General features: G+C 37.7%; 1 protein-coding gene across 9 annotated transcripts in view; it reads left to right on the plus strand.

The window, feature by feature from the left end:
• Window positions 1-23,515, plus strand: part of LOC117823967 (DNA (cytosine-5)-methyltransferase 3A-like) — an 86,183-nt gene that overhangs the window by 14,724 nt on the left and 47,944 nt on the right. For 8 of the 9 annotated variants that reach the window (XM_034699271.1, XM_034699273.1, XM_034699266.1 and 5 more), the window contains exon 3: window positions 11,646-11,753. In XM_034699271.1, coding sequence (XP_034555162.1) covers window positions 11,646-11,753 — 108 coding nt within the window. Of the gene's footprint in view, window positions 1-5,821; window positions 5,997-11,645; window positions 11,754-23,515 lie in introns of those variants that run through there. The other variant, XM_034699269.1, reaches the window with a different exon arrangement.

Here is a 23,515-nt window from a genome sequence, read left to right on the forward strand (position 1 = left end):
GCTGTAAACATGTTTATTTCTGCTGTGAAGATCGTCTTTTTTGAATTGGTGTGTATGTGGTTTCCGGTACTTCCGGAGCCAGCCTCAAGTGGATCCTCGATGAACTGTAGTTTTTAGCACTTCCACATTGGACTCATATTTTAAGACAGGAGGTTGCAGCTTGCTCCCATCATATGAAAGGTCTGCTTTGCAGATTTTGCTGTGAGTTCTTTCTCTGCAGCGTTGAGAATGAACTGCTCCTGGGCTCTGGAAGTTATATGTTGCTATATTTTGTCTCTTCCGGCTTGCTGTTTTGCATATGCCACACTCAGCAGAGACAGTAAGGATGCGAGACATCACACTCCTTGACAATTTAACTTTGAAAAACTATGTTATGTTCACGCACAGCATGAAATGTGCAAGAACATCCCCGACTAACTGTTAAGAATTAAACATGACAATCACTGTGTGACAAGTACAATTGTACACAGCATATATACATCAAACTACACATCTGTTTGGGGATGGTAAAAATATTGTTGAGTGATCTGTAAAACTAACTCTGTATTTGTGTGGACCATTTGTTTATTCCATCTCTTTGTTTGGATACAGGTTCAGATTCAGACAACTTTACTTATCCCCAGAGAGCAGTTCAGTTTTACAGCCTGCTAGGTTACAAAAACAAAAACAAAACAAAATAAACTCTAGAGCAGCAGCAGCACTCAGACATGTCAGTGACAACAGATCTGTGGGTGGAGCCAACTCATACAAGAATTAAAAATACTGCTGTACAGTATGGGTAGTGTGTAGTATTTGCTGTTGTCACTGGCATGTGCTGATTTGTGCACAGGTAGACTGTTGATTGTTTTTATTCATTGATTTATCTTTTAGAATTTATTAATACTAACGTGGATATAGTGGTGTATCGTATTGTATTGTAGAAGTATCTCATCGTGTTGTTTCATATCATATAGTATTGTTATGGTAATTTATTGTTTGGTATTGTGGATAGTTGTGTGTCGTATCATAAGGTATTATACTGTTTCATACCGTATCATATCGTTTAGAATTGTGTTGTTAAAGTATCATATTATATTGTTTCGTATCATATTGTAATGTTAAAGTTATGTATCGTATGGTATGTGTATAGTTGTGTATCGTATAAAACAGTGTTAAACAGTGTCATACCTTATGGTATTGTTTAGAATCGCATCGTTAAAGTATCATATCGTATCGTATCGTTTTGTTAAAGTATCGTATCATATCATATAGCTTTGTTAAAGTATTATATTGTATCGTTTTGTTAAAGTATCGTATCGTATCGTATCGTATTGTTAAAGTATCGTATCGTATCGTATTGTTAAAATTTTGTATGGTATCGTATCATATAGTTTTGTTAAAGCATCGTAGCATATCATATTGTTAAAGTATCGTATTGTATTGTTTTGTTCAAGTATTGTATCGTATCGTATCGTATCATATCGTTTCGTTAAAGTATTGTATCACATAATATCGTATCGTAGCATATCATATTGTTAAAGTATCGTATCATATCATATCGTATTGTTAAAGTATCGTATTGTATCGTATCGTTTTGTTAAAGTATCGTATCGTATCCTATTGTTAAATTATTGTATCGTATCATATCATATCGTATTGTTAAAGTATCGTATCGTATCATATCGTTGAGTTAAAGTATCGTATCGTTTTGTTAAAGTATTGTATGGTATTGATCGTTTTGTTAAAGTTTCGTATTATTTTGTTTTGTTAAAGTATTGTATCATATAATATCGTATTACTAAAGTATCGTATTGTATCATATCGTTTTGTTAAAGTATCGTATCATATTGTATTGTTAAAGTATCGTATTGTATCATATCGTTGAGTTAAAGTATCGTATCGTTTTGTCAAAGTATTGTATCGTATCCATCGTTTTGTTAAAGTTTCGTATTATTTCGTTTTGTTAAAGTATTGTATCATATAATATCGTATTACTAAAGTATCGTATTGTAACATATTGTTTTGTTAAAGTATCGTATCGTATCATATCGTTTTGTTAAAGTATTGTAACGTTTGTTAAAGTATCGTATCATATCATATCGTTTTGTTAAAGTATCGTATTGTATCATATCGTTTTGTTAAAGTATTGTAACGTTTGTTAAAGTATTGTATCGTATCATATCATATCGTTTTGTTAAAGTATCGTATCATATCATATTGTTTTGTTAAAGTATTGTAACGTTTGTTAAAGTATTGTAACGTTTGTTAAAGTATTGTATCGTGTTTTAGTTTATAGTTGTGTATCGTATCATACAGTATCACACTGTGTCATACTGTATTGTTTAGATTTGTATTGTTAAAATATCGTATTGTCTGGTATTGTTTCGTAGCGTAAAGTATTGTATCATACTGTATCGTATCGTATCGAATTCTAAAAAAAATGTATACAAACAGTTTTTCTGACACTAGGCTGGCACAAGTTATTCTGAAATGAACCCATTGCTTTCTTGAGCTTCGTACCACTAAAAGTATAATTTACATATGCTGAGTTTTAGCGACTTATTGTCTTCATAAAATATTATTTTCTTTTTCTTGCGAATAATTCAGCCTATTTGGAAGCCTTTCAGTTTGCATGTGTTGTTACATTGAATGCTCAGTTAGGATGTCGAGGAAACTGTGATTTATTGTGCAGCCCTACTGCTGATGAGTTGAAATCTTAAGGAGGCTAAATCTGGAAAAACAGAGGTCAAGTGTTGTCAACTTCAACAGCTGATGATTGGTTGTGAAGCAGATTCAACATGAAGCATGTAAATATAGCAGAGGAGAAGGGCGGAAGAGGAGCCCACAAAGACAGAGACAGGGAGGAAAACGTGTGGACTGGGAGGAGAGAAAGAGGACAAGCTGTCTGCTGCTGATGGGATCCTCCTCTGCCCGCCTGGTTTGCAGTCTGGTTGCCTAGTAACTGCAGTGGCCTAAAATAACCTGCCTCAGACAGAAATAGACCAAAGATATATGGACAGATTGGACAGTGTGTGTTTGTGTCCATTGATACCCATAGGAGTTTTTCTTTTTTTGCTTGTTTGTTACTTATTGTGATCTCATGAGACTTGATCGAACATCTCATTTTGACTCATTCTTCGAGCGCTTCAGTGTCTGAGTCATTTCTCCCACGGGTCACTCAGGAGGAAGAGAGAAAGGAGACTTCTATGATAGGAATGAGTTTGAATTGAGATAAACATTTAGGCAATAACTCAGAGATCAAATCTTCATCTCATTTTTGTCTCATTTGTAGTCAAGTGGATTTCTTGAGACTCGTACGATTCCTTCAGAAGATCTTACCATTTTATTTTCAATGTCTTATCATCATCTGATATATTTCACTTCTGCATTCATTAGACCCGAAAGGAGGGCACCGCTGAAGGTTTCTAAGCTTTCTACAATGTCTTTCTGAGGCAGGGCTCAAGGCAACATCATCAAATGATTTGCTCACTTGTTCAAAGCTCCTTGATACTTAACTCACATTTGTATAAAACCAAAACAATCAGTAATTTCTCATTGATAAAAAGCAGGATCCATACGTTTGTTGGCATCCCTGATTAAAAAGTAGGTAAAACAATCATTTAGATTTTGAAAAAGAGCATCATCTTTTTGTTTTCTAATTGACCAACTGTCCTAACTCGATGCTGATGTGTGAAACTGACTTAAAGTTCCCACGAACTAATTGCTCTTAGTCTCACTGTGGCAAAGCGGTGCTTATTATGCAAAGCCCCTTTCACACATGCATTACACACCTGGAAATATCCATGCTTCATCCAGGTGGGCTGCATGTGTGAGCGTAAACTGCCAAATCTGTCACCCTGACTCTATCCAGACTTTTCTCTTGCCAGCCCTCTGGTCATGTTTCCAGAGGGTGGGCAGAGTGATAACTTCACTTACGATGAGCAGCGTCCCCGCTTTGTGCTCAGTTGTTTGTATTGGATTTTTTTACTGTTGTCAGTGTTTCCTACACCTCGATGACACCTGGGTATATTTTAACATTTTTCTGGGATCAATAAACTTGCTAATTATCTCCCCTCACTACTGGCTAGTAGCAAGTGACGACTCACACATTCTCTGTAGTTGATCTAGTCTGGCACGTCCGTAGCAGCTGGAGTCTGGCACGTCTACGGCAGCTAATAAGAGGAACCTATGAGACAAGGGAGCTCAGGGACTCCAGAAAGGTCTATGGTTAGTAACTTTAATTGGACTGGGGGAGTTAAAATAAGTGATAGGCAGAGAAAGGTGAGAGACAGGATCCTAGCATGTCAGTTCCCTCTGCAGTCTAAGCCTATAGCAGCATAACTAAGAGCTAGTCCAAGCCTGAGCCAGCCCTAACTATAAGCTTTATCAAAAAGGGAAGTTTTAAGCCTACTCTTAAAAATAGAGAGGGTGTCTGAAGATGATTCCAAAGAAGGGGAGCCTGATAACTGAAGATTTGACCTCCCATACTACTTTTAGAGACTTCAGGTACGATGAGCCGGCCTGCATGTTGGTAGTGTCCTAGAGGGGTAATAGGTCACTATGAGCTCTTTAAGATACGATGGTGCCTGACTCTTAAGAGCTTTATAGGTCAGAAGAACGACTTTAAATTCTATTCTAGACTCAGTAACAAGCCTCATCCACATGCAGATCACCTGTTGTGATAAGATAGCATTAAGTGGAACAAAACAAGACTGTTATTGGGTCTTCTTTAAGAAACACACTGCTTAAGAATTTTGTCAAAAGATCAGACACAGAGGTAGAGAAAAAAGGTAGGAGGCGGGACATGCTGCTGCTTCTGTGCATGTGAATAATGAAACTTAAAGGGAGGTGTAGGGATGGGCATTTCAAGCCAAATTACTATTCGATAAACATTGGCTTCTATTCGACATACACGCAGCGTGGCATGTATGTTTTCATATGTAATAAATATGTGTTGCAGTGTGAGATTAAGAAATGGAGAAAATCGCCAAGACTCGCTGGTGTTTTCTTCTTCTTTTGGTATTTAATGCAGTTAGCATTCTTCTTTTACTGTTTGCTTTAAGACGCTCTGTAGCCACCGTGTGGCGGGAATACCGCATTACAACCAGGCACCGGTAAAAACGGTGAAAAATTGCACTTTTAAAATGAGAAAATATTCGAAGTAACTCTTTAATTTTTACAAAGTGAACGAATATTTGAATATTCTAAAATCATTTCCCATCCCTAGTAAGGTGAGCAAGTTAAAGGGAAAAAGGCACAATTATTACAAAGGGTAACCAAATATATACACATACATAACATCATGTAAATGGGGTAATGATTAAATATTTTGATATTCTAATAGTTCAAGCAAGTCTCAACTTTCTCTAAGATGAGATCTAGGGATGAGACACCTGTAAGACAATTTCAAGAACTCAGACTGTGAGGCTGAACCCTCCTGGTGAGACATTTTTCATAACTAATATCTGTAAGAAATATTTAAGTTCACGCAGGACTCACTGTAAGAGTCACAAATGAGACAAATGAGAAAATCTCCCTTTGTTCTTGACTAGTGCTCATATTTGTGGAGTACACATAGATCAGATGTAAACAAAGTAGTTTTGTTGATCTGTGAGGTTGAACTGAACTTTTGTTTTACTCAACGTGTGTGTTCCTGTAAGTGTGCATCGTGACACGGCCATATGGACGACACACCAGGCAGACAGGCTCTGGGCCATTACCCTTTCTCTTCGGTTGCTATGCTTATCGTCAGGGAAGTGACATCAGAATGTTTAGTCAGCATGATGGGAGACAGTTGCTAAGCAGTTTCAGCACCTTAGCAACCGCTCCTGTGTCACTGCAACATAAGGGCCAGCCGAGGAGAGAGGGAGGATGACAATAATGGAAACACAAGGCTGACAGCAGGCAGCGGACACAATCAGGTCAATTACTGATCATAGTGAGAAAGAAGGAGCGGATGTTACTGTGAGACTCAGTACAGTGGGAGTGGAGAAACTTTACACAACTTATCACAGAAGGTAAAAACTGTTTCTTAGTCTCAATGCTGAGAGTATGGAGCATGGTTAGAGTAACACAAAGCGATATAAAGTAACTAAACCTCAGATACTGCCACAACATTTATTTCATATAGAGATAAAAGTAGCATTATTAAAAACTGAAGATAGAAACAGTAGGACGATGATATCAGAGAAGAAATACATTAAATAATAGAAGGCTTAAAGATCATCCAGAAGATCAAATAGAATAAGACGGTGTGTAAATCATTAAAATGGACCAAAAATGTAAGATACAAAGAAAATAAATGAAGTTGCATAAGATACAAACTTAATTCCAACGAAGTTGGGATACAGAGTAATGTTAATAAAAACAACAAATGTTGATGGTTTGCAAATAATTCAAACCCCATATGTACTTGAACACAGAGCAAAGACAACATATCAAATGTTGACACTGAAAAAAAAAGTTTTATGAAAATGATCTGCTCATTTTAAATTTGATGACAGCCTCATATTTGAAACAAAATTGGGACAGAGACAAAAAAACACAAAAAAAATTGTACAATGCTAAAATAGAAACACACCTAGGAATGTCTCCCAACTAATTAGGTTAACTTCCAACAGGTTGGTGATATGACTGGGTATAAAGTAGGGATGCGCATTTCAACTTAAAATACTATTCGATAATCATTGGCTTCTTTTTGACGATTATTCAAACGCCCCCCCCCAACACACACACACACACACACACACACACACACACACACACACACACACACACACACACAAAACTGTCCCATTAACAGCCCATTTGTGTGACGGTCGCAGTGGTAACCAGCAGCAGGACGAGGTGCTGGTAGCGGGCACTGACTGTGTCTGTCTTGATCTTTATGTCAGTGTTTCTTTGACGTGGCGTGGTGTGTATGTTTACGTTTTACAGCCATGCTCAGTCTCTGGAAATACATGTGTAGTAATGTGAAATTCAGAAACGGTGAAAATCACAGCGACCGTCACTGATGTTTTCTTCATCTTTTGCTATTTAATGCAGTTAGCATTCTTCTTTTACTGTTACTTAATGCGGTTAGCAAACATCTTTAAGACACTCTATAGCCACCGTCTGGCAGGAACACTGTATTACAACCAGGTACCGGTAAAACGATGAAAGATTTTAGTTTAAAATGGGAAAATATTCGAAGTAACTCTTTGATTTTTACTAAGTGAACAAATATCCGAAAATCATTGCCCTTCCCTAGTACTAAAAAAGGCATTCACGAGAAGCTGAGTCTCCACTTTGTGAGAGACTGCGTGAGCAAATAGTCGACAATTGTAGGATAATGTTCGTCAGCGTAAAATTGCATAGAATTTAAGGGATTTCATCATCTACAGTGTCCAATGTTATCAGAAGATCTGATAATCTGAGAAATCTCTGTACAGAAGGGAGAAGACCGGAAACCAGTACTAGATGGTCATGGTCTTCTCTCCTCTGGAGGAGGCACTGCAATTAAAAACCAAACATGATGTACAATAGTTAGTGGAATTGGTACAAAATATTCTCATTGTGAATCAGTACATTTTTTCTATTTTTATAACTTGAAAAAAGGTAATCTGAGTCCCCCCTTAAACTGCCAATTTCTCAAGTAAATGTTTTAAACCATTAAACCAGTATACGCAGTTTCGTAATCCCGGACCTAAAGTGGGACTGGGTATGAAGTTAATATTAGTATCGTTAATTGACATTCACCAAAACTGTATTTTGCTGATTTGATATTTCTTTGTAGTCATTTAACATATTCCTGTGAGAATTTTCGTGTCATTAAAAGATTAAAAGTAGCAGTTACAGATGGTTTCGACTGTTTTTACTCAGTTAAGGAGAACAGATTTACATTACACAACTAAATACACAGAAACAAGACAATAAACAAAATTTAATCTCTGAGATCGACAAAACTAGTTGTCAAAGTTTTTGTTTTCAAGCTGAGTTTGATCTTTTGCAGAAGTTTGCTTTTACATCAGTCTTTTATTTTCATGTTTGCTTTTGCCTCATTATGTGTATTGATTTTGATATATTGTTTAAATGTCACTCAGCTGTGGTCTGCAGTCTCCAGTACATGTTAGGGTTTAGAGGGTTGAAAAAAAGGCTACTTAACCTAAAAGCTCTGTTCAGTGTCTTAGTCAAGTTTAATAATAACCTTAAAGTCTTAATCAGACTGAAAGGAAATGAGACACAAACATATTTAGAAAGTCATTAACGCTCACAGTTTCTGAATTGCCTCCACATGTTGTAATCCTGCATGGTTGGCTTGCCTCTGTTATCTTAACCTTAACTTTCCACAAGTAGAGTAACACTCAGATTCAAAACAAATATCCTTCTAATGGGTACATTAAGAGCTTCCTTGTTCGGCAACACAAGACTCTAATTGTTATTTCCTGTATTAGTGGCATGAATTTAATTTAGACCCGAGGCAGAGCTGCACATGAAGAATATCAGCCGGAGTAATGTTTGTAATGAAAATCACTGCTGGTGAAACAGGCTCCACACATTCAAGTTTTGAGTGTTGAGCTGAAGATACAGCAGGTGTTGATCATTTTATTTGGCTATTTTACATTTTCCATTGGGTCCAACAAACATTTTGCACAGCCCTGAAAGTAGAAGCAGCTCAAATCTTGGCCATAGCAGGTGTTAAGAGAGAGAGTTAGGACCGGACTCAAGTTTGGTTGGACGCTGAAATGATTGGAGAGGTGGTTGCATTACTTTTGTGAAAGTTGAGCCATTTTGTAGCCAATAGAGGAGGGGGGAACTCTGATGTGACGGTGAGTTGTCGATTATACATTTTGAAATGAAGAAACAGAGAACGAGGTCTCTACTTCCAAATCTCCTCCAGCTTAAATCACCAGTTCTGTTGTACTCTCTTTTTGGGTAGGGGAACAATGGACAAAGTTCCAAGCCCTACAAGTCTTAGGTCAACTCCAAGTGTTTGCTTTATGAAGTTTATTTTGGGGCCTTTATTTTTGGAGCGATGGGACCGTGATAGAGTAGGAAACTTTGAAGAATGAGTGGGGAATGACTTGCAGTAAAGAGCAGCGGATCGGAACTGGGCCCCAGAATCCAGCTTCATGGACCCTATAACCTCTGTACATGGTGCATGCAATATAACTGTTAAGCCCCAGGGCATCATTTTAAATCAGAATGACAGCTAGTATATAAAATACACTAATGAGATATTTTACAGTTTAAATAGCAATCCTTAACTTCACTTAGTAATATAATGTGTGAAACTTTAACATTAGATAGTTTCTTCTTCATGTATGTCTCTATGAACGTGCATCTTTCTGCTATCAGTTATATTCATTTATTTATTTATTTATTTATTTATTATATTGCACATATAAAAGAACTGCTCAATAACAAGAGCCAAGCTATAACAGGTATATTCAATAATAAAACTTACCACTGACTTTAGTGACATTTAATCTGCAGGAGGAGCCAAAAAATTGGGCTTGGCGAGGTGACGGACTCAGGACGATTGGGACTTGTTTCACGAGGAGCTGGACAATTTTTTATGAGATTTACCTATAGCCGTACCGCCCCCCCCACGTATTCTAGACTACACTACACTAGAGTGATGGACAGTAGCTTCTCCCTCTGTATTGTGGTAGTGCCTTTAAGCAGGCCATTAAAAATGAACTTCAAAAACATCAAAAAGACAAAAAAGATCAAGTCGTCGGTGCACTCATGCTAAACATTTTCTATCCTTGTGAGTCTCTCCTTGTGGTACGTGTAAAATATAAAAAGATAAAAACAACTTTAACTCAAATGATAAACTTGGCGAGTGGTCCTCCTAATGCAAACAATCAACACAAAGATAAAGCATCAATGTGGAACAGAATATCTACAAACAACTAAAGAGATTAATATTAAAAACAATGTTGAAAAGAAAAGAAAAATAAATATATATATATGTTAGGAAAGTAGGGAGAGTATGTGTTTGTAAATATGATTAAAATCAGTATCATGTTGTATTGCATAACTCACCTCATAGAAAGTACATCAGCCATAGTTTTAGTGCTGTAATCATCTCTGATATGTCCTCATATTCACCACCACATGCCAGAAATCTGTTCTGTATTGGAACTGAAATTTGGACAGTTCAAGATGATTACTTTCAAGTCGATTGTTTCACATTAAGTAATTGATCATGTAGTCCTCCTTGTGTCTCCATGTCACACAGTTCAAAATAAGAATTTAAGTGCCAAATGATTGGCTTGTTGTTGTGTGCGTATATCGTTTCTCTTGGTTTCATCATTTGGACCAGCAGTCACAGTGCTGAACCGCCCCTCCAGCATGCAACACGGCCAGCTGTCATCAGATAAAGTGAGGGGTCAGTTTGATGCACACTTATCATGTCAACTTTAATCCTTGGGTGTCGGGAGGATATCAGGTCAATTACAAGCCATTAGTTGTTGTTTTTAAAGTGACAGTGGAGTCGCAGTTCTAGCAACCTAATTTGCATAATACAGGGCTTCAAGTCCAAGAAGTACAAAAGAGGGAAGAAACTACTATAATTAGTTTAAGCAGTTCAGTATAACTTTAATTCTTCCACTTAAGACCTTAAGTCTAAAAAAAAAAGTAATGTGAACCAGTGAGCTGGAACAACAATGACATTAAGAGCTTAAAACTGGAGCTTGTAGGTTAGAAAAATACGGAATGAAAGGTAAAGACTTAAATAAAAAACAACAAGTAGAGTTTATGTGTGAACTGTGCTGTCATCAGTCTGGATCCCTCTCTGGTTAGAGGCAGATTTTACGTTGACCCAGTGAACTCACCTCGTCAACACATGGGCACTGCATGCTATTTTTATTTTAATCATCAGAGTAAAATTACACCACTGCTGTTCTACAACTCTGCACTGCTGTCACACTTCGTGTCTGCTGTGAGCGGAGGAACAAACTGCTGAGAGGAACAATATATAATTTCAAACCTCCATTTAAGACGTCAGTCCTAAGGCTCACGAAGAAGCTATCATGCTATCTTTAACAGCAGAGAAAGATTTAAATGTGGTATCATCAATTTCTCTTCAGTTTGTGCTACCTACCCCTGCTGAGATAAACACAAAGCAGGTGTAAAAGTAGTAAATTATGCTTTGCTGAACACAGCTTGATTTCATTTCTTAAACATATTTCAAACTCTCGTGTAAGCTTCGAAAGTCCCTGAGGTTTCAACCATTTAGAGTTATGTTGAGATTCAGGAAAAAGGCGCAAATTAAAACGAAAAAAAAAGAATAAACAAGACAAAAAATAAAGAATAGAAATAACTTTAGTAGTCTTAAATAGCTTTGTTCAATTAGAACATGGCTTGTTGTTTAGATCTTTGTTTTTGAAGGCATTTGTTCATAAAACTGGTCTTAATTTGATGCTTTTGTCTGCTAGTTTAAAGATCATAAAACTTGTGAAATTTAGCTTTCAAAAATCAGCTCGTAGCTTTTCTTAAAACTGTGAATTCGCTTTGTAGTCACGTTTCTTCTGTTGCAGCCATTAACTTGAAATGCTGCTCCACCACATGTCCTTGAGGCATTGTTTCTTTAATGCTGCCTCACTGCTGACTTCAATTATAACTTCACGCAGTAATGGATGGTTCTCAGTGTTTGATGTGGTTTTCCTATAACGTTCTAGAGTGAAGATGGAGCAGACCAGGACAGTCCAGAGGAGGGGACGCCAGCGAGCCCCCGCAACAAGCGCAGAGTGGGTCGTCCTGGCAGGAAACGCAAACAGCTGCTTCCTGTGAGTACTATAATTAAGGGGCTGTCGTCGGCCTTATATACTCCACAATGTGGCCGATGATTGATTGCATATAATTCACCTATACAAAACCCCCCCGTCCAGCCTGAAAGACTTTAAAACATGCATGCACTCTTTCACCAGAAACACTATGCTTCACATTTACGCTCTCATACATGTACGCTACTGCTCAGAAACACACAGAGCAGCCTGAGGAGACAAGTACTGCATTAATTGTTTTATTTGAGTGTGTTTGACAGCTAACATTAGTCAGAGTACTTTCCTCCTCTCAGCAGCATCCATCCGTGGCTTTTTCCTGCTCTTATGTGTTACTTGAGACATTTTCTTTTACCAGCAGTGTGCCTAAGACCAGGGATTGCCGTACATGTTGACTGTTTGCAGGGCTGAAAAGTCTGTGCATTGAGTCTCTGTAGACATGTAATGCTTTCTTCATTTCCTGATTATTCTGTCTTCATTTCCCCTCGTGAGTCTGGCTCCATCCCACACTTGCTATCACCACTCAGCTGGAAGTTGAAGTTGAGAGGGAACTATTTGTTAAAAGAATGCATGCTTGGCCTTATATTCTATTGGTAATATTAATACTTAACTCACTATTCACATCACTCGCATGGTCAATTGGTAAGGATGTAACAATATACTCAACTCTTGATACCTTCATTTTCCTTTTTCCTTCTTGTTTTAATAACATTGTTTATGTTAACGCTCAAAAGAAGATACTACCTCATTGAACTCTTATTTTTCATGACTTGGCTACCTGCTTTTATTTTGAAATGACGCAAAAGGTACTTAAATTAGAATATCAAGTTTAAGAACACTTAAGAAAAGTGCCATATGCCTTGGAGTTTAAGCCTGTGTCCTATAAACATAGGCTATAGTCCTCGTCACAGCGGTTGCTGGTTCAATTCCCGGCCTAGACCGTTTGCTGCATGCCTTCCCTTGCTCTTTACTCCCCACGTTTCCTGTCTCTCTTCAGCTGTCCTATCCAAAAAAGGCTAAATGCCCAGAAATATAACTTGAAAAAAAAACTGTTTACAAGAAAAATAGGCCTCCTGCAGAAGATTCTAGATTCAAGATTTAAGGAAGCTTTATTGCCAAGTGAGCTCACACACGCAAGGAATTTGACGTGGTAAATGGAACACTGGTACTTAACAACAAGACAGTAGGGACAATAAATGTATAAACCTAAACACAAATCCAAAAATTCTAAATAAAAATAAAAATACTATCTGTACAAAGAAAGGTCAAGAAGTACTTTAAAAGACATGAAATAAGTTAAATTAGCCTAAGCCAGAGTGCAGATGTAGTAGATGGATATAATAATAAGATATTTTATGGAATAATTTACAATATTGCACATTGTTATTGAGGTATTACACCTGAAATCAGAGTATTGCATATGTATGTGAAAGAAGAGGCATAAACACCCATGTTGCCAGCAGCTGTAGACACTACACTTAAAGAGAGACCATCCACTAGTTTATTTATTGCCGAAATCAATCTTGAAAGGATAAAGAAGAAAAGTGTCTAAACATTTGGAAAATATTCTCGTGCGGGCCATCAGAGGTATTGTCTTTGTGTGCAGGCACTGACTGATAGAATGGACAGAGTCACATTGTGAGTTTTGAAGCCAAAAGGCTGCCTTCACGGGCGCTGACATGTTGGGCTGCTGCAGCCAAGGCATGTGAAGAAGCGTCCTGACTGACTGAGCCACGGAATCTACATCACATTCTTTCCACAAACCAAAACACACATTAAACTTACAGATAAAACACTGAAGAGTCCAGAGCAGAACAGATTCATATGTTGATCTGAAGCAGAAACTTATGGCTATGGAGAAGTTCAATGACTCTTGTGCTAGTGTTCATAACGTTCTTCTGGACTCTGCTAATCTAGTACAAAACGCTGCAGGAGCCTCATTTGTCAACAGAGCTGTCAGTCAATCATCTTTTTAGAATCAAATGACCGAAAACTAAACTTCTCAGAAAAATGAACACTTGGACATAAATCAGGATGAGACAAACTTATTACACGGGACTTCCACCAGATGTGTGTCCCGTATGTCTCCGACCTGCTGCGGTCCGGCCCCGTGCTCTCTCGTCCGTCAACACCACCTGGTTGCGTTTTCGGAACGCAACAAGGAGCAGGACCGCCGGAGAGCTGGAGTCATGTGACCGAGGTTTTCCCGCAGTAATTACTGAATCAAGGATTCTCCTCCTCCTCTTCTCGTCCATGTTGTCTTCATCAGCCTCTGAAAACCTCTGACTTGATGACTCCAGGCCTGGCTCCACTCTAAATGACATTTTGTTGTCATAGTTAAGTTAAATACGATCTGGTGATAACACAGAGTGTTTTATTCTGAAAGTTAACCAGATGTTTTAATTTTGTTTTGGTGCCTGACTTCCTGTCCTGCTCCATCTGCTCTGTGCTGAATAGATGCGTCGTGCTCCGGCATCCAGCAAAAATAGAAGTCTTGCGTATCTGGTTCATTGCGTTCCGACCTGCCGGATCAGAGACGCAGCCCGAACACAACAGAGCGGATCCAGTGGAAGTTAATACATTGACTAGAATAGAAACCTATCAGATCCGGTGCCGTGACGGATCAGAGATGGACCGGACACGGACCTGGTGGAATTCGGCCTTTAGAATGACTATATTTTAAATTTTTTGGTTTGACCCTCTTTCCATCTGTTAACAATAAAAGGGCGGGGCTTGTGACCTATACTGCAGCCAGTCAGCAGAGGCAGCTCTAAATCTTTTGGCTTCATGGTCAGTGAACACTTTCATTTCAATATAGTCTATGTTTGGGAATCACTGGCGGTGCATCCTCACCTGCAAATTCTTCACCAGCTGCCATGTCTCTGTACAGCTACAGATGTGAGAGTTGTATAAGAAAAGTCTAAGGCAGATATAGTGCCCCCTGCTGTTTGAAAATGGCTTTATGATTCATTTTTATCTCACTAATTTGAACCATCCAGTATGTCACCAAACTTCCCTGCTCAGCTTCAACCCACTTGCTGTTGTGTCCCCTCAATGTCAGGTTGTTAGGAGTCTTGTAAGTTTGGTTGATGCTTAGTTCAAACCTCTTTGTTATGTTGTCATGTTGTTTGTCTGGTACGATATAGGACAACCAAACTGGTTCAGTGTGTTTCTGTTAGATTTTTTGTTTTCCAAATCATGCTAGATTTAATTTAAAGTTGTTCTTTGTTGGGCTTTTACTTTGTAAAAGTTACGCTCAGGGTATGGATGTATCAATATCAGCTTTTTAAGAGCAAATCAGATAGGGTCTGTTAAAGTTCAGGCTAGTTTTGTCTGTATTTACAGATACTGACTAGTTGTGATGAGCATGAACGTTACCCACAGACTGTCACAGGTGCTTCTAGTGTGTTTGTATACTTTCAAATCATGCAGGTATTTTGAGTAAGATGTTGTAAAGTTTGTTCCCATTTCAGCTGTGACTCTCAGGATTATTTTACTGAAGGTGAAAGTTTGATCCCCTGACACGAGGGTTCAAATCGACAACCATCCAGTGTCCTGTAGACTGCAGTGATAAGATTTCAGCTGCATTCTGACTGTACTGACACCATACTGTGTTTTCTGCACTCTCTCTGATGCTCACGTCTTTGGCAGCTCCTCTGTTCCATATTTTCCCCTCCATTCATCCTGTTATCGCCTAACTAATGTGTGTGCTTGTGTGTGTGGGAATGTGCTTGTGTGTGTGTGTTTGTGTCTTTGCACTGACTGAACTCTATGGTCGAATCAGCAAGTCAATATAGCTGATCAAACAACCCAAAGAAAAGGATACCGCCTGAGTTTTCAGAAGAAGAGGGAGAGTGTGTGTGTGTGTGTGTGTGGGGGGGGTTCTGTTTGTGTGTGTGTGTGTGTGTGTGTATATGGATTCATGTGTGCAGGAGGGCAGGTCTGATCATGCTTTGATGTCTGAGCTCTGACAAGGTAGGCAGGAGAAATGTCGGTCTTGTCAAACATACACACACACACATTCACACACACACACACACACACACACACACATGAAGATGACTGCAAATGTGTACACGCAAGATAAAATACATCTGTGCATGTAAGTACATGTTGTTTGGTAAATGGAGTTGTAAGTAAGTGAATGGAGTGGATAAATATAGAGGGGGGGTTAAAGTAGAAGAATTTGTGGAATGACATGTTCCTTTTTAATGAGAATGATATTTAATGTACAAATGTAATGTTGTAGTTGTAGCATAAGAAGTGTTGGTGTTAACAACAGTCCAATTATTACTACAAGCAGAAGAAAAAGTAGTTTAGTAGTGCTTATGATGTAGTGCTTAAAATTACAAGTTAAAGCTGTAGTAGCCAAAGTACTGCTGGTACTAGTTTTAGCATCAATCTATAATTAGTAGAAGTTTCAAAGGTACTAGTTATTTTAGAGACACAGTTGTAGCTGTAGAAGTTGAGGTTGTGGGATGTATAAGTGATCATGTAATGCTGCGGCCGTGGTCTCTGTGTTTGTGGTTGTGTGTAAATCTGATAATAGAAATAGTAGCAGCAGTATCTTTTGTGAGTTTGCAGTGTGGTTGCAGTTGCTGAAATTTTAGCAGTGTAATATTTAATAAGTTGGAAGTATACGTTGTTTCAGGAGTGTAATAACTGATGGAAGCAATATAATAAACATAGTAGAAGACTTGTATGAGCAGTAAAAATAGTAGCCATAAGGTTAGCTGAATTGGCAGTTGTAGTGTAATAATTCGGCACTAGTTAAGAATAGGGGTGTAACGATTCTTTTTAACAACTATTCGATGCGTATCATGATTCGTGATTGCTGATAAGATTAAAGGATTATATTGGTTCATTTAGAACGATATGATTGGAAACGATTCAGTGACTTGAAATCAATTCAGTAACTTTTTAGCTCAAAATTCAACCAGTGTGACTGTGAAATAAATACCTTGATACTGCACAGTCCTAGATTCCTGTTGTTTCTTGTAAGGGAATCAAGTATAAATTAATTATGGATATAAACAAACAAGGCCTGAGGCTTCTGCAGAGCTGATGTTACCTTACGCTGCAAGAGGTGCCTGGATGGCTAGAGTCGTGTGAAATCCAATGGCGCCTTAGTGGGTGGTTGGATAGATTTGTGGTGTTGCCGTGGTACTTTACTTGACCTTTACATATACTACAAACAGCAAGCGACTTTTTTAGAACATCTCCGTCTTTGCAAAAGCCAAAGAGTTTCCACACACTGGACCGTAATCATTACGGTCCAGTGTGTGTCCAGTGTGTGTGGCTTCATAATTTCTGGCTCGCCGGCTTCTCCTCTGCCATCCGCCATGCCATGTTTTGTTGTCTGTTGGCACGTGGCGATGACGTCAAAGACAGGCAGTCTGAATTGAGTAATGTTTAATGTCTTTATCATTAAAAGTGCAAAAAAAACCACATCCATATAAAGTCTGCCATGCTTAAATCTAATGTGTTATTTCCTAGTATCGATACAATTTATTACATTTCAAAACGATGTTAGATCGATATATGTCGTCCAGAAGGCCAACTTGCCGAGCACAGATCGATGTCGTCGGATCGTAAGGAATATAAATCGATACATCGATGTAGTGGATGAATCGTTACACCCCTACTTAAGAAGTAATAGCAGTAGCAGCAGAAGTTTTAGTTTTAGAAGCAGTGATAGTAGTATAATTGTCATCATAATTGTAAGAATAATGCCAGTGATAGATGTTCTTTTGGTGTCATTAGCACTAGTATTAGAGCTACAGTAGTAGCACCAGCACTTGTAGTTCTATTAGCATTGGAAAAAGATTAGTGTGGTAGAAGCTGCAGAAGCAGTTGTTGAATTTATAGTGTTGCCATAGTTATAGTACCAGCAGTAATGGTTGAATTGTATCCAACCGTATTACAGAAGTAGCTTTAATGAGGTAGCAGGAGTAGAACTATGAGGCAATAGTAAAAGCTGTAAAAGAGTAAAAAGTAGAACACACTTATTAAGAGTAACCCTGTTTGCACCGCCCTCCGTTTCACCTACACATCAATCACACAGACAGAACGTTCACATTCACAGGACAGAGAACGCCCGTAGTTGTTTAGTCCCTTTGGATTCAACATGATGAGAAAATTAAAAAAAATACTCAGAAAGATATCACCTCACTCTTATTCAAGATTATAACTGGGGTTTGAGCTGTCATGTTTAAAAAAGGCTTTATACCCTTTTTGGAACACCCTCATTACACCTTTAGTTACTGTTTACAGTATTTTGAATGATTTGGTGTGTTCAGAGTCTCTGTATCAGCGCTGTGGACAGGTTGCTAATTTAGAAACTAATTTTGTTTGCTTTTTAACTGGTGTCATACCAGAGTTTAAGCTTTGGTGATTTGACAACCCTCTACAAGTACATTTTAAATTAAAGCTCCTGTCAGGAACTCTCTGTTTGTGGTGATGCTGGCGCCCCCCTCTGGACAAAGTGATATCTGTTAACTGATATTTACCTGTACATATGAAAGTAGTGTTTTTCATCCTCCCCTCTTTTAACAGGCAAGTGTATTACTCTCTGTGAGGATGTGCTGTGGAAAAGGTAAAAAAAAAAACCAGATACTTTTCTAACATGCTTTTGGTTGTCTGGTGTGACACCTACCACGTAGCAGTGGTTCACAGGCATGAGAAATTACCATGCAGAATCTGCCGGTCTACTTGTTGGTGATCTTGTTGGCTTTTGTTGGTCATGAAAAGGCATCAGTTTAAATTTCAGTCTGTTTCATGACCAACTTAAAACACCTCACAGGAGCTTTAAACTATTTTAATTGAAGTGCACAGCAAGTTGTAATGTATTGTGAGGTCCTTGCTAGGGATGCACGATATTATCGGCACGTTATCGGCATCGGCCAATATTAGCCTAAAAAGGAACTATCGGACATAGGCCAACATGCCAATATCCACCGATATAATGAACCGATAAAATAATGGGCTGCTGCACAGGTTGGGCTCATGTTTTAAGTTACATTTGAATTTAAGCAGCAGTCTGTAAGGTAAATGTAGCTGACTAATTTAGGCACATTTACTGTCAAAGAGTAAACCGTTTTATTTAGTTTGGGTTTAATTGCTGTACAGTTGCACTTTTCACATGTTCCCTGTGAACAGAGGTTAGGTTTACTTACTATGTCAAATGTGAAATTGGCCAAATTTGCCCTTGTTGTGGGGATTGTTATGATTGTCTCAGGGAGAGCATCATCCAAGTTTTAAGTAGGATGTACGTTTTTATATTAATTTTGTTTGAAAGCAGTTGTCATAAATAAATATGCAGTTTTAAGTATCAAGTATTTTTCTTGTTTTGCACAAGAAATTGATATTACATCACCATAATACTGTACGCTTATTCCAATACAGAAGAGAATTAATTATCTCTGCAATTAGGTTTGTGGAAAAAAATATCGGTATCGGTAATCGGCCAAATGAGTTGTAAAATATCGGCATATCTGATATCGGCAAAAAACCCAATATCGTGCATCCCTAGTCCTTGCCAATACCCAGCCCAATAGTTTAATATTAATTCCTCAGGTATTACTGCATCACTATTAATAGTAGCAGTGGTAATAAAGGTGTTATAAATGTAGCCATAGCAATAGTTATAGTAAAAGTAGTACTAGGAGTAGTTAACAATGTAGCCCTGTTTGTTGAACTATGAGTAGTAGTGGTAGCCATAGTAGTAATGTATGCTGGTTATCATGATAATGATAGCCCTGTAAGTATGATCTCAGGCAGTAGCTTGCAGAAGATATATTTATAAAATAACCCACTTGCCAAGCAGACAGTATGTTATCCATTAGCCCCCTCCTCCACACACACACATGCACGAATGCACGCACGCACACACGCACCCACGGACGCACGTACGCACGCACACATTCACAAATACACTGAGACACACGGTAGAGTGTATCCAGGAATAGAGCCATTGTGTGTATATCAGGGTGGAGCTGTAAGTGACACTAACTATAGAGCGCAGAGACGGAGGGAGCCTCACTGTCTCCCCTCCTCCTGCTTCCCTCACTCGTTCACCTCCATCACAAGTAATAACACACTCACACACTCACATTTACACAAATACACACCCACATACAGTGTTTTTAGAGTTATGATGATAGTTTTCATGGAAAAGTAGATAAGTTTCATGTTCCTAAACTTCTGGGAGCCTCCATCTGTTTACTCCTTCCCTCACACTCCCATGGCTTCTGGCTTCTTCTTCATGTTTTATTTTCTCACTCCTAACACTGTAGGTTAGAATAAATGTCGATCACTTCCTCTTTCTTATTTTTTTCTCTTTGTCCCTTTTTTTCATTGCAACTGGAACCATATGTGGAGCAGCTGGTGGCTTTTTAAGCTAACGTGTACATATGTGTGCCTCGCACTTGTGGCTTTTGCTTAAACTCAGAGTAGTTTGTAGTACAGTGGGACTAAAGAGAATCATAAACTTGTGTCTTTCCGATCATTTATAAGATGATTTTACTTAAAAATCTCCTCCAAGCCACAGTCTGCTGTGATTTAACTGATACAATTAAAACTGTTTTTTATCCACACTAATGACAAGATGTTATCCATTAACAGCTGAACTGTAATCCGCTGAGTCCTCATGTAAAACCAAAGGTCTTAATTTAGAGCGAGCATGACTTGATAACTTTTGACTCAATCTCTGCATGTTTGCACTTTGCTCTGGTTTCTTTGGGTGTTCTCATTGTGCACCAAAACCTCAGAGGTCACAGAGACGGTGTGGAAAACTTGTGGTTTTGTTTGCAGTGTGTGAAATAAAATAAAAGATTTGTGGTCACTGGCTCTTAGAAACCTAGTTACTTTCTTTAGGTCCAGTGTGGAAAAAACTCATTAATCTTTAGTTTAGGCTCTGTATTCATTGATTTAACAGTTCTCTGCAGTGTTACCAATTGAAGCTATTTAGTTTCTGACAAAGTATGTGAGTTACTGAGAAAGACAGGTAACAGTAAAATATGTGGAAACTTTAAAAGTAAAATAGAAAAAAGAAACATACAAGTAAAAAAGAAGAAATAGTTATACAAAAAAACCCAAATCAATCAGTTCCATCAGCAAGCACTGAAACATTTTACTTTACATGTGCAAAAAGGAGTAGGAAGAAGTTAAAACGTATCTAATCTTACCCCTTTATTCACTATTATCTGACATTATACTAGTGCACGCCCACACATCAAATCATCATAACCTATCTTCATACTTAAACCTACAATCAAAAGCAAACCCCTCATGACTCTCAACACTTGTCCTTGTACCTCATGAAAATTATTTCTTTATACTTCTTCTTGAACTTAATTATGTTATGGCATTGCTGTAGCTCCATGTTGAGTCTGTTCCACAGTTTTACACCACAGACTGAAATACAACAACTTCTCCTTGTGGTCCTAACACTCACCATCTTTAATCTTAATTTCCCTCTTAAGTTATAACCCCCCTCTCTTTCAAAGAACAATCTTGAATATTTCCTGGCCTGTCTTTAATTGACTCCTACTGTAAATTTGGTCAAAGAAGAAGCATTCTAATGGGTTTTCAGGATAAATAAAATCTGCCAATAAATGTTATATTCCAGACATAAGCTGTATTTTATGACTGTTGGCAGAGTTTTAAAAAATGTGTGAAAGAGCTCTGGTTGTAGATTATTGTTATTCTAATGTTTTGCATCAGTGGAAACTAAAGCTGCAACGATTGGTCAATGTGCGTTTTTTTTAAGTGAGAAATCACAGACATTTCTGGTGGATCCAGTGTGACGTTGGGCCTCAAACAATACATACCTCTGGCTCTGGGTTGACAAGTAGCAGATATAATACTTTGTGGCATTTACACATTTGTTCATTTTTCATCGTCCTTTTAAGCTGTAACTATAATGTTTCTACTGAGGTCATTATTTTTACTGTTTGTTTTAACTCCTTCATTAATTATTATTTAAAAAAAATCTACCCAACATCAACATCTCACAGTTACACTTTTTAACCACAGGCACTGATTATAAATTCATAGTATTTGTTTCAACTATCCAGTAAGTGTAACACAGAGCATTTGCTCCTCAGCCTCAGCACTTGACAGTTCGCCACGTTAGCCTCATCTTCCCCTTCTTTTCCCAGATACTGAAGCCAGAGCTGTCTTTGGCCATATTTGTTCTCTTTTGATGGGGATTAATAAAAACCTGATCCCTTCTCCGTCCCTTATTGTTACACAACAAGACTAAGGGCCTGATGCATCAGAAGGATTCTCATTTGCACATGTAAACCTGTGAAAATGAGATAAAAAGAAAGTCTGATTCACAAAGTGCTTCCCCAAAACTTCACTGCACAAGAAATGTTTTATTTAATGAGTCACACTGCATTCATTAGAGTCAAAATTAGCTTCTCTCTATTGGATAGCTACTTTAGTCACCTTTGCTACTGCAGCTTCTCTAACTCTAGAATAAGTAACTCAGCAAAACTAAAGCTAACACTTAGAATACACCGTGTTCCAAATTATTATGCAAGTTGCATTTTTGTGAATATCTTAAAAACTATGTCAACAGTCATTTTCAAATTTGTCAAGAAGTCCGATAGTGAATATATTTCTTCAACTGTGTTAAAATTATGCTTTTCAAAGTACGTTGGCTGTATTTTTAAATAAATGCAGAATCTGCAGAAATGAGTGTGCCAAATTATTATGCAAGTTTATTTATTTATTATTTAAAAGGACCATGCATATTAATTAACACTTCTGTAAATATGCCAGAGTTAGCAAAAAGGCTAGTTTACATCCCTAGTCCCTTGCCAGAAGTTAAAAAGGCTCCCTAAAAAGATCAAGATTAAACAAAGATAAAAAATAGGGTACAATAAGATCAGAATAAGAAGGTAGAGGAGAAACCAAAACACAAACAAACAAACAAACAAACAAACAAACAAACAAAAAAGAGGAGAAAAGAAAAGTACAAATAACAATACGATTAAAATGGCTAAAAGCTATGATACGAGAGTCTTTGAGAAAGTGTCCACGGACATAAAAATACAACGAGCAAGACAATCAGGAAACAGCAAAAAGGAAATGTTAAAGAAGACGCATGCAGACACAACAGGACAACAGTTACAGTGCTGTACATAAGTTGGTGATAAGAACATATAACTTGTGAAAATTAAAAACTAGGCACCATTTTAAACGTTGTATTGATTGAAAATAATAATGAGGCTTAATAATTTGGCACACTCATTTTGGCAGATTCTGCATTTATTTAAAATTACAGCTGAAAAGCATAATTTTTACCACACAGTTGACGAAATATATTTACTATCTGACTTCCTAACAAATTTGAAAACGACTGTTGACGTAGTTTTTAAAATATTCACAAAAATGCAACTTGCATAATAATTTGGAACACAGTGTACTATGAAAAAAAAATAAAGAAGTTTTGAACTCCTTTTTTTCCTGTGTTAATGGAGGAAATATCAAAAGTAGCATGATGTGTAAAAGAAAAAAAAGTAAAATAATAAATCCCTCTTCTGCCCATATAAGATAAAATCTCCATTCAGTACATAATATTAAACAGAAACAATCAATGATAAGAAGACCATAACAAACACACACAGCCAGATATGACAGAGGAACGTCTTAAAGTGGCGAAGATTGTATGTGAGTTAGATAACGGAGTTAGATGGTTCAGTGTTTAAAATGAAAGGGCAGATTGAAAATGTTAACCGTATTTATCCTTTATGTGACTG

This window comes from Notolabrus celidotus, chromosome 13, assembly GCF_009762535.1.
Source record: "Notolabrus celidotus isolate fNotCel1 chromosome 13, fNotCel1.pri, whole genome shotgun sequence".
Lineage (NCBI taxonomy): Eukaryota > Metazoa > Chordata > Actinopteri > Labriformes > Labridae > Notolabrus > Notolabrus celidotus.